This window comes from Panthera onca (genome assembly GCF_046562875.1).
Source record: "Panthera onca isolate mPanOnc1 chromosome E1 unlocalized genomic scaffold, mPanOnc1 haplotype 2 h2.Chr16_ul_3, whole genome shotgun sequence".
Lineage (NCBI taxonomy): Eukaryota > Metazoa > Chordata > Mammalia > Carnivora > Felidae > Panthera > Panthera onca.
In genome coordinates, this window is record NW_027675817.1 from 260,553 (window position 1) to 274,877 (window position 14,325).

Genomic DNA, 14,325 nt, shown 5'->3' on the forward strand with positions numbered 1-14,325 from the left:
AAGACTGCATACTGTATGACTTCATTTACACAAAATGTCCAGAATTGGCAAATCCATAAAGACAGAAAGTAGATTAGTAGTTGCTAGGGGTTGAGGGAGAGGGGACTAGAGAGGAGTGACTGCTCATGGGCACAGTGTTCCTTTTTGAGACAATGAAAATGTCCTAAAATTAGGTAGTGGCTGTAGTTTCACTATTCTGTGAACATACCAAAAATCACTGAACTGTATAGTTTAAATGAGTGAATTTTAGGCAATGTAAATTGTGTCTCATTAAAGCTGTTATAAAGAAAAAAAAAAAAAAAAAAACAGGGGCTCCTGGGTGGCTCAGTTGATGGAGCGTCCGACTTCGGCTCAGGTCATGATCTCACGGTCCGTGAGTTCGAGCCCCGCGTCGGGCCCTGTGCTGACCGCTCAGAGCCTGGAGCCTGTTTCAGATTCTGTGTCTCCCTCTCTCTCTGACCCTCCCCCGTTCATGCTCTGTCTCTCTCTGTCTCAAAAATACATAAACATTAAAAAAAAAAAATTTTTTTTTTTAAAAAAAAAAGAACATTCGACTTTTCAAAGAACATTAACATGAACTGTTTGGGCTAAGATAAAAATAAAACAGTAAAATATTTATCCATAATCCTATCAGCTAACAGTTCAAACCAGGTTTTCTGTATTCCCTCCCAATCCTTTTCCAAAACACATAGGTAATTTTGACATGCTTATACTATGACAGAACTGTCTTTATCTTTCCAAAGGATTTTACATATATGTATTTTATAATTGATTTATGTAACAGACCTTAACGGAATACTTACATGTGTCAGGAACCAAGCCAAGTGTTGAGGATGCAAGAATGAAAAAAAAAAGCAAGTCCTGCCCTCAGAGTAATCCCCCCGCCCCCCAACTCCTGTGCTGTAGGTCAGGAAGTATTCGTTCCGTTTAACAGATGAGGAAATTAAGCTCAGTGAGGTTAAGTGAAATGTCTGTAGTGACCCAGCTGTTGACCAACAGAGCTGAGACTAACATCTGCCTCTGACTGCCAGGTCAAGGATCTTTCCTTTTTTCTTTCTTTCTTTTTAAAGTTTATTTATTTATTTTAGGGGCGCCTGGGTGGCTCAGTCAGTTAAGCGTCCTATTTCAGCTCAGGTCATGATCTCACGGCTCGTGGGTTTGAGCCCTGCATCAGGCTCTGTGCTGACAGCTCAGAGCCTGGAGCCTGCTTCGGATTCTGTGTCTTCCTCTCTCTCTGCCCCTCCCCCCTCCTCATACTTTGTCTCTCTCTCTCTCTCTCTCTCTCTCAAAAATAAACATTAAAAAGATATTTTTAAATAAATAACGTTTATTTTATTTATTTTGAAAGGGAGAGTGAGCATGAGCAGAGGAGGGGCAGAGAGAGGGAGAGAGAGAGAGAGAGAGAGAGAGAGAGAGAGAGAGAGAATCTCAAGCAGGCTCCACACTGTCAGCACAGAGCCAGATACGGAGCTCAAACTCAAAAACCGTGAGATCATGACCTGAGCTGAAATCAAGAGTCAGATGCTTAACTGACTGAGCCGCCCAGGTGCCCCTAGGATCTTTTTTTTTTTTTTGAATTTTTTTTTTTTCAACGTTTTTTATTTATTTTTGGGACAGAGAGAGACAGAGCATGAACGGGGGAGGGGCAGAGAGAGAGGGAGACACAGAATCGGAAACAGGCTCCAGGCTCCGAGGCATCAGCCCAGAGCCCGACGCGGGGCTCGAACTCACAGACCGCGAGATCGTGACCTGGCTGAAGTCGGATGCTTAACCGACTGCGCCACCCAGGCGCCCCCCTACGATCTTTCTTAATGTGGACCATGCTCCTGTTTTCTTGGTGTTTTTATGGTTCTAAAGTGGCACTTGTTGCCTCTTCATGGAATCGTAGACCCCTAAACAAGGTGGAAAGCTTCACCCCTGCCCTAGATGGATCACCCAGGCTCCCACACCTGTAACTATGATGGAGCCGGTATTTAAACACAAGATTTCTATGGCTATCAAATCACTGAAGTTCGGTTTAAAAAGCAAAACAAAAGAAAAATATACAAATATCTTTGCAAAAAAATAACTATCTCTGGGTGGTATAAGTACGTAATTTTCCTTTTCTCCTCTATGCTTTGTCTCTGTTTTCTTTCTTTTTTTAAAATTTTTTCCAACGTTTATTTATTTTTGAGAGAAAGAGAGAGCGTGCGTGCGTGTGCAAGTGGGGGAGGGGCAGAGAGAGAGGGAGGCACAGAATCCAAAGCAGGCTCCAGGCTCTGAGCTGGCAGCACAGAGCCCGACGTGGGGCTCGAACCCATGAACCGTGAGATCACGACCTGAGCCGAAGTCGGACGCTCAACCGACTGAGCCACCCAGGCGCCCATCTTTGTTTTCTATGATTAGCTTGTGCTAGTTTTGCTGTATACACACCCACAGGTAGACGTGAGCACGTGTGTGGGTGTGCGTGTATTTGGTGATAAGCACTTACCTTCCAGGGGTCACCGCAGGATCTTCTAAAGGCCTGTGTTATGTCTGACACCGACTAGGTCATCAAGAAGAAGCTAGTGGGATCTGTGAAGGCGTTGCAGAAGCAGTACGTGTCCTCGGACACAGTGGTCACTAGCGAAGACGGAGATGCCAACACCATGTGCAGTGCCCTGGAGGCCGTATTTATCCACGGCCTGCATGCCAAGCACATCCGAGCCGAGGCCGGAGGGAAAAGGAAGAAGAGCGCCCACCAGAAGCCTCTGCCTCAGCCTGTCTTCTGGCCCCTCCTGAAAGCTGTCACCCACAAGTGAGATCAGCAGGGGAGGCTTTGCTTTGGGGAGGAGCTTCAGTGTGGGTGACCCTGGGCTCTCCCTCTACAGCTATATGGGAAAGCAGCAGAGATGCTCTGTGTTCTAGAATGGAGATGGGTGAGATAGGGGTTATTGTTAGACCAAGCCTCAAGAGCCCCTCAGCGCACAGGCAATGGCCTGGGGCTGCTCAGGCCCCTGGCTGGTCGCCTTTAGCAGGAGCCGCCTTTTTGCCACACCGTGGCAAAGTTAGGTAGTTGGAACAGAGAATGTGTGGCCTGCAAAGCCTAAAATCTTTACTAAGTGGCCCTTAACAGAAGAGGTTTGCTGACCCTGCCTTGGAATGTTTGAACATCTCTATGCTAAGTATTATATCCTAACAGGCTATGGCATTTTTTAAAGACGTGGAATCCAGATCATCTGAATATCCACCCTGGGACGTTTGCCTCTGCGGCCCTGGCCCTAACTGCCTGGGCTTTGGAGCAAGCAGCTGCTGGCACGTTGCCTCTAAGGGCTATTAAATGCCACCTTCAGCCTGAAGGTGCCTTGTCAGTCTGTATCTTCCTTTTCATGCTGACTGCCACCGCCCTATCTCAGGTTCTTACCTCACTCCTAGGTGGCAGTGGCTTTCTGATTGTCCCCCTTATCTCATTGTGTCTGTCCTTAGGTCAGGCAGCTGGTCAACATTTATTGAGCTTAAGCTAACCCGAGCTCATTCCCTGAGCCCTGTGGAGCACGCACTCCTATGGGCGAGACGTGCTCAGGGCACTGTGATGGTCAGAGGAAGGGCATTTACATCAGACCAAGGGTTCGGGAACTGAGTTGGGTACATGATCTTATCCCGAGCAGCCCACCCAGAAGTCTGCGCGACTGCGGTCAAGTCATTTCCCGGTGTAAAAACTCTCAGGCTCCCCAGTGCTAGCCTGGAGTTCCATTCACTTCGTTGGGGCCCCGGAATCTGTATCCTGACCAGGTTCCCAGGTGATTCTGACGCACAGCCAGGTGTGGGGACCCTTGCCCCACCTTGCCTCACCGGTTGGATGCTCAAGACCCTGCATCACCTGACTTTGCAACCCAATCAGCCACTCCTCCTCCTCCCCGTGCTGTAACGGGAGTGCTCACCACTCCTGTTACACAGCTGCTGCTTCCCTACCCTTGGTGCCTTTTCTCTGTCAGTCCTTGGTGCCTGAGGTTCCCCTTCCATCTTTGCGGCTTGAAATCGCTCAAGGCCCAGCTCAATGCCTTGCCTGTGCCTAATCCCTATGCCTAATCCCGCAATGCCTTGCCTAAGGCATTGTCCTTACTGCAACCTGGAAGTGATTGCCTTCCCCCCACCCCAGCTCTACTGACAACAGGGTTCACTTCCGTGTGCCCTTGAAAGGTAGTAACCTGGACTGAGGGCAGGACCATGTCTGTATCCTGTATCTTCACAGCTCCAAAGACCTGGCACTTAGGGGCTCATCACATGTATGCCGGATGAGCAGGTGATGTCAAGGGCGCCTGGGGAGTTGAAACTAAAATGGCAATTATCCTGCATGACAGTAACCTTGAAAAAGTGGGGAGTTGTAGCTAAATATTTCTCAATTCCCTGTAGAACACTGCTATCTGAGATATTTTCCCAAGCCTGTATATACTTGCAGTCGTTATTACTGGCTCCTGCTCACCAGTGGATAAAATGATCCTCTGTGATCTGAACTCACTTCTTGAAACAAGCCTGTCCTCTCCACCCCCAGGCACATCGTCTCGGAATTGGAGCACCTGATCTTTGTCAGCACGGACGTGGGCCGCTGCCGGGCCTGGCTGAGGCTGGCCCTCAATGACGGCCTGATGGAGTGCTACCTGAAGCTGCTCCTCCAGGAGCCCGCCCGCCTGTGCGAGTACTATCAGCCCACAGCCCTGCTTCGAGACGCCGAGGAGGGCGAGTTCCTCCTCAGCTTCCTGCAGGGACTGACGTCCTTATCCTTCGAGCCCTCCTACAAGTCCGCCATCTTAAACGAGTGGACGCTCACCCCGCTGGCTCTCTCTGGGCTTTGCCCGCTCTCTGAGCTCGACCCCCTCACCACCTCTGGGACAGAACTACAGCGGAAAGAGTCTCTGGATTCAATTTCCCATTCCTCAGGCTCAGAGGACATCGAAGTCCAGCACTCAGGCCATAAGATCCGACGGAACCGGAAGCTCACGGCCTCCTCCCTCAGCCTGGACACCGCCGGTTCATCCCAGCTGTCTTGCAGCCTAAACTCTGATAGCTGCCTACTCCAAGAGAATGGCTCCAAGAGTCCAGACCGTTCCGAGGAGCCCATGTCCTACGACTCCGACCTGGGGACAGCAAATGCCGATGATTCAGACCCGTCTCTGCAAGAGTGAGTGTCCTTCCCCCACTCCTCTCCTCCCCCTGCCTTCCTTCCTTCTCCTCTTCCTCTTTCTCTCCCTCCCTATAGCATGTGATTGCCTGTCACTGAGCATTGACCTCTCTAAGGGCATAAAGGAAAAGGGGATCGTGGCTCTTCCTCAGGGACTGGAGTTGCCGGGACTTGTAACTGGAGGCAACATGGGGCAGCGAGGAGAATGGATTCAGGGAGGGCTCGAGCTGAATCAGGCTCCAGCTCTGCCCCTGGCTGATCTTCGACCAGTTACCTAATTTCTCTGAGGCTTCGTGTAAAATATTATTGCCTCTAGGGCGGAAACCAACGGTTCGGAGTTAGATATACAACTTCCAAAAGACGCAGTGAAGCCCAGCGCGTCTGGGTGCTCCGCTGCGACCTCCCAGAAGGCCTCTGAAGGACACAGACCCTGAATGAGGCCTGGAGGAGGTGGTGCACAAAAGGGGCCAAGCGAGTGAGTGGAGGAAGAGCACAGGGAGCAATGAACTTGACTAGAGAAGGGACGCTGGGCAGAGCTGTCTCTTTAAAAGAACTTTTTTCTATTTGAGTATTGTTGACACACGGTGTTACATTAGTCTCAGGTGTACAAGGTAGTGAGTCACCATCTCTCTATGTTGTACCATGCTCACCCCAGCAGAGCCTTCTTCGTTCAGGCCCTTTTTAAACACTCATTTTTTAATAGATTTATTTTTATGGTAAGAAAAAAAAGTCTACCTACAGTGAAACGTCTTCTCCACCTTTGTAACCATAATTATTCATTCCTTACATCTTTCTTTTTCTTTTCTTTAAAGTTTATTTATTTATTTTTGAGAGAGAGAATGAGCAGGGGAGGGGCAGTGAGAAAGGGGGACAGAGGATCTGAAGCAGATTCTGTGCTGACAGCAGAGAGCCCAACGTGGGGCTCGAACTCACGAACCGTGAGATCATGAGCTAGGCTGAAGTCAGACATTTAACTGACCGAGCCACCCAGGCACCCCCTTTACATGTCTTTTTCTGATGTTTCTAAATGCATCTAACAGATATGAATAGATCTGTTAATAACTGTTAATATCTGTTAATAGATCTGTAATAGACTTTTAAATGTCTTTTATATTTCTTATCTCTGCCCCATCCCCACAAAGCTATTATAAATATACTGTTTGATACCTTGTCTTAGAAGAGATCAGGATTTTTGTTTTGGAGCTTCATATCAGTTTCTTAATTTTTTTTCCCCCCTATGGCATGTGTTTCCATTGTATGAATGTACCTTAGTTTATTTGACCAGCCCTGTATTTCCTGGACACTGGAGTTCACTCTTTCTGTAAATAACCGTGTGTATGTGATCTTTGAATTCTATGCAACTATCTCTGTTCAGTAAAGTCCCAGAAACAGAATTGCTGAGGCAAAGGATAAATGAATCTACAATTTTCATAGATAATCGCCTGTTTACACTCTGTCAGGAATGTACCTGTGCCCCCTCGGCCTTGTAGGCAGAAGGTATTATCAAACTTTTGGATATTTGCTCATCTAATAGGTAGAACATGATAAACTTTTTTTTCAAGTTTATTTACTTGTTTTGAGAGAGAGAGAGAGAGAGAGAGAGACAGCAAGCGAGCATGAGTGGGGGAAGGGCAGAGAGAGAGGCGGGGGGAGAGAGAGAGAATCCCAAGCAGGCCCCTCGCTGTCAGTGCAGAGCGTGATGCAGAGCTTGATCCCAGGAACTGTGAGATCATGACCCAAGCCAAAATCAAGAGTCGGGCTGGTACGGAGTGAGCTTAGAAGACATCTGTGAGGAAACAAGGCCATTAGGGCAGCCATCTTGCCCAAGCAGCAGCCTGTGGGTGGAGGAACCTAGGCCTTTGCTCTCAGGAACATACACCTGCTTTCAGGGGAAAGATACGCATGCACACACCCACCACACACACACACATGCACACGGTGACAGAAATAGCCCCATTCTGTGTTTTCATGGCATTGATAGTTTTTTTTTCCCAATGTTTATTTATTTTTGAGAGAGAGAGAGAGAGACAGAGTGTGAGCGGCAGAGGGGGAGAGAGAGAGGGAGACACAGAACCCAAAGCAGGCTCCAGGCTCCAAGCTGTCAGCACAGAGCCCGATGCTGGGCCTGAACCCATGAACCACGAGATCATGACCTGAGCCGAAGTTGGATGCTTAACCGACTGAGCCAGCCCAGGTGCCCCATCCAGTTCTTCACCAAGCTTCCCACCACCTTAGATTTAATATCCATTGATGATTCTTGCCCAAACTAATCTATGATGGCTGCAGAGTGATGATTTTCCAACCTCATGACCACCTCCACGTTTATCACTCACCATCTTATTGTCAGGAAGAGCTCCAACCCCATCCCCGTTATGTATCTGTTTGTCTATTTATTACTATTAAGGACTCAGGGATTCCTATCTCTTTCACTAGATTATAATCTGTCCCTATCCTTATTTTTTTCAAAGACGCTCTAGGCCCAAGGTGGGGTGCTAACTCATGACCCTGAAACCAAGAGTCGCTCGCTCCACCAACTGAGCCGGCCAAGCTCCCCTGTCGCTATCTTTATTTGTGTCGATGGCCAAACTGTCCCAGACTACCTTAGAAACCATTCTGTATTAATTCTGTAGCTACGATACCAAAAGCGTAAGCAACAAAAGAAAAGATAGAGAAAACAGTCTTCGTCATCATTGAATTCTTTTGTTTCTAAGAATACCATCAAGAAAGTGAAAGGCAACCCACAGAATGCGAGAAAATATTTGCAAGCCATGTATCTCATAAAGAATTTTTTATTTTTTATTTTTTTTAATTTATTGTTTTTAATTTTATTTTTTATTTGTTAAGAGTTACATGCAAATTAGTTAGCATCTAGTGCAACAATGATTTCAGGAGTAGATTCCTTAGTGCCCCTTACCCATTTAGCCCATCCCCCCTCCCACACCCCCTCCAGTAACCCTCTGTTTGCTCTCTATATTTATGAGTCTCTTCTGTTTTGTCCCCCTCCCTGTTTTTATATTATTTTTGTTTCCCTTCCCTTATGTTCATCTGTTTTGTCTCTTAAAGTCCTCATATGAGTGAAGTCATATGATGTTTGTCTTTCTCTGACTAATTTCACTTAGCTTAATACCCTCCAGTTCCATCCACATAGTTGCAAATGGCAAGATTTCATTCTTTTTGCTTGCCGAGTAATACTTCATTGTATATATATATACAGTCATCCGTCATCCATCGATGGGCATTTGGGCTCTTTTCATACTTCAGCTATTGTTGATAGTGCTGCTATAAACATGGGGGTGCATGTGTCCCTTCAAAACAGCACACCTGTATCCCGTGGATAAATGCCTAGTAGTGCAATTGCTGGGTTGTAGGGTAGTTCTATTTTTAGTTTTTTGAGGAACCCCCATCCTGTTTTCCAGAGTGGCTGCACCAGCTTGCATTCCCATCTGATAAAGAATTTTTACAACTCAATAAAGAAGGACAAATAACCCAACTAGAAAATGGGCAAAAGATCTGAATACTGAATTTCCCCAAAGATATGCAAATGGCCAAAGAGCACATAGAAAGATGCTCAGCGTCATTAGCCACCAGGAAAATGCAGATCCAAACCATCATGTGTACGACTTGGCACCCATTAGGAGAGCTTTGATCAGAAAGACAGTTAATAGCAAGTGTTAGTGGGGGGGGGGGTGCTGGTGGGCTCAGTTGGTATAGAGCATGGTGACTCTCAACATCAGGGTCATGGGCAGAACCTACTTAAAAAAAAAGAGTAAATTGAATTAAAAAAACAAACAAGCGTTGGGGCACCTGGGTGACTCAGTCAGTTGAGCCTCTTGATATCAGCTCAGGTCATGATCTCACAGTCTGTGGGCTCAAGCCCCGCATTGGGCTCTGCGTTGACAGTGAGGAGCCTGCTTGGGATTCTCCCTCTCTCCCTCTCTCTCTGCCCCTCCCTAGCTTTTGTGCACCCTCTCTCTCTCTCTCTCTCTCTCTCTCAAAATAACTAAATAAACTTTATAATTTTTTTTTTTTAAAGTAACCAGTGTTGGTAAGGATGTGGAAAAGCCGATGGCAATGTAAAATGGTACAGCCACTTTGAAGTCAGGCAGTTGCTCCAAAGTTGAAACTTGAAGTTACTCTATGGCTCAGCAGTTCCATTCCTTGGCGTATATGCCCGAAGGAATGAAAACATTTGTCCACACAAACACTTGTGCGTGAATGTTCACAGCACCGTCATTCATAATAGCCCCAAAGTAGCCCAAAAGTCTATAAAACGATCAATAGAGAGACAAAAGAAGGATTCATCACAAGGAATGAGATCCCAGTGGCTGCCACAACATGAATAAATCTTGAAAACATCGTTAAGCGAAAGAAGCCGGGCTCAAAGGCCACCTATGGTGTGACTATTTGTGTGCAGTGTCCAGGTTAGGTAAATCTAGAGAAATGGAAAGTAGGCTTGTGGTGGGCAGGGGTTGGAGGAGGGGTGGATTAGTGACAGCTAATGGGTATGGGGTTTCCTGTTGGGTTGATGAAAATGTTTTAAAATTGACCGCGATCATAGTCGCACGGCTCTGCAAACACACTATTGAGCTGCACGCTTTAAATTAAGTGATTGTGCGGTATGTGAATTATGTACTGTGAATTTTATCTCAATAAAGCTGTTACCAAGAAAGTGTTCCAGATTTGGCCAGTGGGTGCCCCTCTGAGCTGGCTCTCATGTCCATTTGACGTGCCCCAATCCATATTTTGAGCACTTTCTTACTTTCTAGCACAAGATAATTCAGACTTATTTTATACTCTTTCCTAACTCCAGCCTAGGAATCAACCTTTGTCCCAGAAGTCTTGCTTCCTATTTTGGGGGGGAATGCAAAACCAAGATTTAGGCATTTATCATTTCGTTTAATCATCATGACAACCCTAGTAAGTGGGTACTGGCATATCTTCCTTTTACAAATGAGGCCCGGAGAGGTAAAGTATATTGCCCAAGGTCACACTGCAGCCCAACCTTTGAAAGCAGGCGATGTGAATCCAGAGTCCCCGCCCCTTGCACCTCCCCCTACACACACACACACACACACACACAGAGTGTGAAAGTGAAGTTTATTTCTTCAACAAGGTCACTTTTACTTGAGTGACCCCAGTTTTGAGTGGAAACAAAGGTGTAGAGCTTATAAGACAGCCTCTCAGGAATTGCACATGGCAGGGTATACCCTTGGGAAAAGTCACATATCATGCGTCTGGGAGCGTGGGGTTGAGGGCAGACCAACACCCAGTGGCCTGGCCCTTCCTACGAGAGCACATGTTCAAACCCACACACGCAAGTACCAGTAAAGTCCAGTGCTCATCAGTCTCCTTTGCCAGCCTCACTCCCCACCCCTGTACCCAAATGCTGCCCATAGCCAGGTGTCCTTTACAAGAGTGAGAATGGCTAAAACAGGAGAAAACCTATAGATGAAAGGAGATCAGCCTCGGTTTTTCACTGTTGACGCTGGGCAGTGGCTACATGGAGATTCATGATATTATTCTCTCTTATTTTGTAAATGTTTGAAAGTTTCTGTAGTAAAAGAAAGTATAAAATGGTGAGAGGAAAGAGAAATAGCCAGGCGGGGAGCCGTGAGTGAGCCGGGACATTTGGCTGCTGTCTCCAGATTCCTCAGGTGCTCAGAGGAGACCAGCAGCACGTCTGGGAGATCCTCGGGACCACAGGCCCTCAGCTGCACCTTCTCCCCTCCGAAGATGATGAGGATGCTACTCATGTCCTTGGTCAGCTGCCTCGTTGCCATAAATGAGGCCAAGCTCATCAGTCGCTGTGACTTGGCCAGAGTGCTGCACAAGGAGGATCTGGATAGGTGTGAGGGCTACTCCCTGAGTGACTGTGAGTGCTGCTTTCTCACACTCCCGCCCCCCCATTCCTCTTCTGCTCCTGGTCACCTCCTATGTGGCCATCTTTCCATCATTCATCTTTCGAAGCCAAGTTCAAAAAGCAGCCCTCCCCGAGAAGCCCCTCCCAACATTCTATATTCCTTCCACTGAATATTATTAACTGAGCACTTACTATGTACCGGGAACTATTTTAGGGGCTGGGGACAGAGACATCAACAAAGCCCCTTCCTTCACAGTGTTCGCATTCTAGGGGGAGAGGCGAGTCCCAAACAAACACACAAACATATGAAGCACTTCCTGGTGGTGATAAATGTTATGCAGCAGAATAAAGCCAGGGGAGTGAGAGGTAACCTTGTCCTTGAAGGGGAAGTCAAGGAATACCTCTCTGAGGAGGTGACATTGAGCAGCACTGAATGAGGCAAAGGACCGGGTCACCCAAATGTCTGGGGAAGAGCATTCCAGGCAGAGGGAGCAGGCAGTGCAAAGGCTTCGTCCTCCTCCCTGGTGGGGCTAGCTTCCTTTTGCCCAGATTTTGCACACACCTGTCTTGTGCCGTCCTTCTCGTTTTATCTTGTCTTGTGGTCCTTTAAGGGGTGCGTCTTCGTTCTTGCTGAAGGCACCAGCTGCCTTTGCCCCAGCTGAATGTCCCTCACTGGGCTTTGCACGGGTCATGGCACACAGTAGGCGATCATCAAGTGCAGGAGATGCGGATGGACAGCGGGATGATGAGCGGTTGTACTGAGGGGCAGGTGGATGGACCGAAGGGCGAGGAGAGAAGCTAATGGGTGTTTCCGGCCAGCTCGCCCCGTCTAGCCTCTTAGGCCTTGTTCCTTTCTTCTGCTTCCCCGTCTCCCTTTCTCCTCCGTGTCCTTTGTCCCTCAGTTCAGAGCCCTCTAAAAACCTTCTTCTCCCTGTTCTAAGGGCTGTGCCTGGCTTTTGTGGAGAGCAACTTCAACCTATCAAAGGTAAATGAAAATGCAGACGGCAGCTTCGACTATGGCGTCTTCCAGATCAACAGCCACTATTGGTGCAATGATCACAAGAGTCACTCGGAAAACATTTGCCACGAGGACTGCAAAGGTCTGGCCGGGGTCTCAGGGTGGGAGAGGGGAGAGGATGAGTGGGGTCTACTCACAGGACTTCTCGTCCCACTCCAAGCCTGGGAATGCACCCAGGAGTGCCTTTGCTGAGCAGAGGATTTCACTAGTGGCTACGATGCCCCTCCGGTTAGGAGATTCTCCGGGGTGCAGGCTCCAGAAAGGCTCTGCACACCCAGTAACAGAGGACAGCAGCGGCCAACATTTAGCGAGAGTGTGTTGTATGCTGAGCACTTCACATGCCAGCTTCTCATGCGGTGGAAACTATTATGATCCCCGCTTTACAGACGAGCAAACTGAGGCTCATAGAACCAGTGCTGAATGCCAGACTGGTGGCCCTGAAGGCTCAGCTCTAACCATCAAGTCCTGACTTTGGTCAATGGCCTGATTGATTCGAGGCCAAGGGCAAACTCCCCACCTCAGAGCCACTCGTGGAGGCTCCACAGGTCCATGACTTTGCCCCTTACTCCCTCTTTCGTACTCTGATCAACATCCCTGCACTCTTCACCTGAAGAGCCTCTCTCATTAGGCAAGGTTTACCTCGGCCTCTGTGCTGCCTGTTTTGACATTTCCTTTCCCTAGAAACCCTCAAACGTGGCGCGAACCAGCATGTACCCTAGCTAGGATGTGTGGTAGTAAACATACATTTACTCCTGCCCCTCCTGCCCCCACCCCTAGCCACCCTTGACCTCTAGCAGCCATTGTAGGGATATCTCCATGGGCCTCTGGGAGGGAGCCCTTGCCTAATCTGGAAGGACTCAGCCCCCGGGGGGCGGGGAGAGCCGGTGTGTGCCTCAGTCTCTGGGACTGTCCTCTGTGTTCTCACAGGTATTCTCTGTCTCCCCTTCAGAACTGCTGAGCCCCGATCTTCTCTCAACCATCAACTGTGTGAAAAAGATTGTGTCTGGAGCAGGGGGAATGAAGAACTGGTGAGGAGGTCACTGTGGGACTAAGTCAGCAGGCAGAGCCCCAAGAAGGATGTAGTGACAGGAGGGGACAGGAGGCAAGGACTCCACCCCTTCTAACCATCTAGAAAAATGTGGGAGAGCGGCGGGCTTGGAACTGGGACTTACAAGACTTGGGATCTGGGTCTTTCTCTGATGTTGTATTAAAACTGTTTTGGACACAGTAGCAAAGGAACTTGAGTTAGCTGAGGGAGATGGCTTCGGAGGGGACAAGGTGTCTCACCGAGCTTACCCAAGGGGTCTCTTCTCTGGAAGAGAACGGAGGCGGAGCTGGGAACTGTCAGTGTGGCTTTCCTGACAAGTTTCTGCCTCCTCGTGCATTTCCTTCACTACTTTCTTTGTAGAGCAGTATATTCTGCTCCCCATTCCAGAGGACAGACTGTGGCTGCCCCCAAGTTAACGGGCTAATGTTCTGAGCAGTCACGGAGACTGGCTAGTCTCAGCCCCAGAGTCCAAGGGGCTGGGATAGAGAATCTGATTGACTCGAGCCCCTTGTCTGGCTCTGTGCTGACAGGATGGAGCCTGCTTGGGATTCTCTCTCTCCCTCTCTCTCTTCCCCTCCCCCCCCCCTCAAAATAAATAAATAAACTGAAAAAAAATGTTTTTCTTGCAGAAGATGATGAAGTACAAATAGAAGAATTTGGACAAGTGGTAAAGGATATTCGTGATGCCTCCAGGTTAAAAGGTAACTAGTAAATTATTTGTGACTGTTAAATTTACTTTTATTGAATGGATGTCTTTGTGTTTTGTTTTTTAGAATTTCTAGTTCTGTTAATTTCTGCTTACCATGTTGGCATTGATCTGTTTTAAGGCAGGCAAAACTTGATTTTGATTAAAAGTTGGCAGCATCCATGATGAAAGAAAAATGCCTTTTTCTGGAATGGGGCCTGTGTAACCTATTTTAAATCCCTTTTTTTGTTGTTGTTATTTGTGTGTGTGTGTGTGTGTGTGTGTGTGTGTGTGTGTTTTGTTCTGGACTTTATGTAAAGTCAGATACTAGCTTTACAATTTTTCAGATATGAAAATTTTCTATACCATTTTTAGCCTCAGACTTAGGACTCTACCCTGTGTAAAGGCTTATATATTATAGAATTTCTCAGAAATCTTCTACCTCTTCCTTTAGTAGACATTCCTCATGTTCCTTTCTTTGGATTTTGTTAACATACAAGAGTGACCATGTGCATTTTGGTACCATGGCTATTTCCTACCACTTGACTTCCATTTTTGCTTAAAAGTTAAATCATAG

The 14,325-nt window shown here is 47.5% G+C and overlaps 1 protein-coding gene across 4 annotated transcripts in view; it reads left to right on the plus strand.

Moving 5' to 3' along the window:
* Nucleotides 1–13,554, plus strand: part of LOC144615415 (pleckstrin homology domain-containing family M member 1-like) — a 20,460-nt gene extending 6,906 nt beyond the window's left edge. For 2 of the 4 annotated variants that reach the window (XM_078442366.2, XM_081794779.1), the window contains 5 exons: nucleotides 2,529–2,776; nucleotides 4,511–5,137; nucleotides 10,783–11,009; nucleotides 11,939–12,097; nucleotides 12,943–13,554. In XM_078442366.2, coding sequence (XP_078298492.1) covers nucleotides 2,529–2,776; nucleotides 4,511–5,137; nucleotides 10,783–11,009; nucleotides 11,939–12,097; nucleotides 12,943–13,067 — 1,386 coding nt within the window. In that variant the 3' untranslated portion in view covers nucleotides 13,068–13,554. The remainder of the gene's footprint in view (nucleotides 1–2,528; nucleotides 2,777–4,510; nucleotides 5,138–10,782; nucleotides 11,010–11,938; nucleotides 12,098–12,942) is intronic. The other 2 variants (XM_078442365.2, XM_078442369.2) reach the window with 2 other exon arrangements.
* The last annotated feature ends 771 nt before the right edge of the window (nucleotides 13,555–14,325 follow it).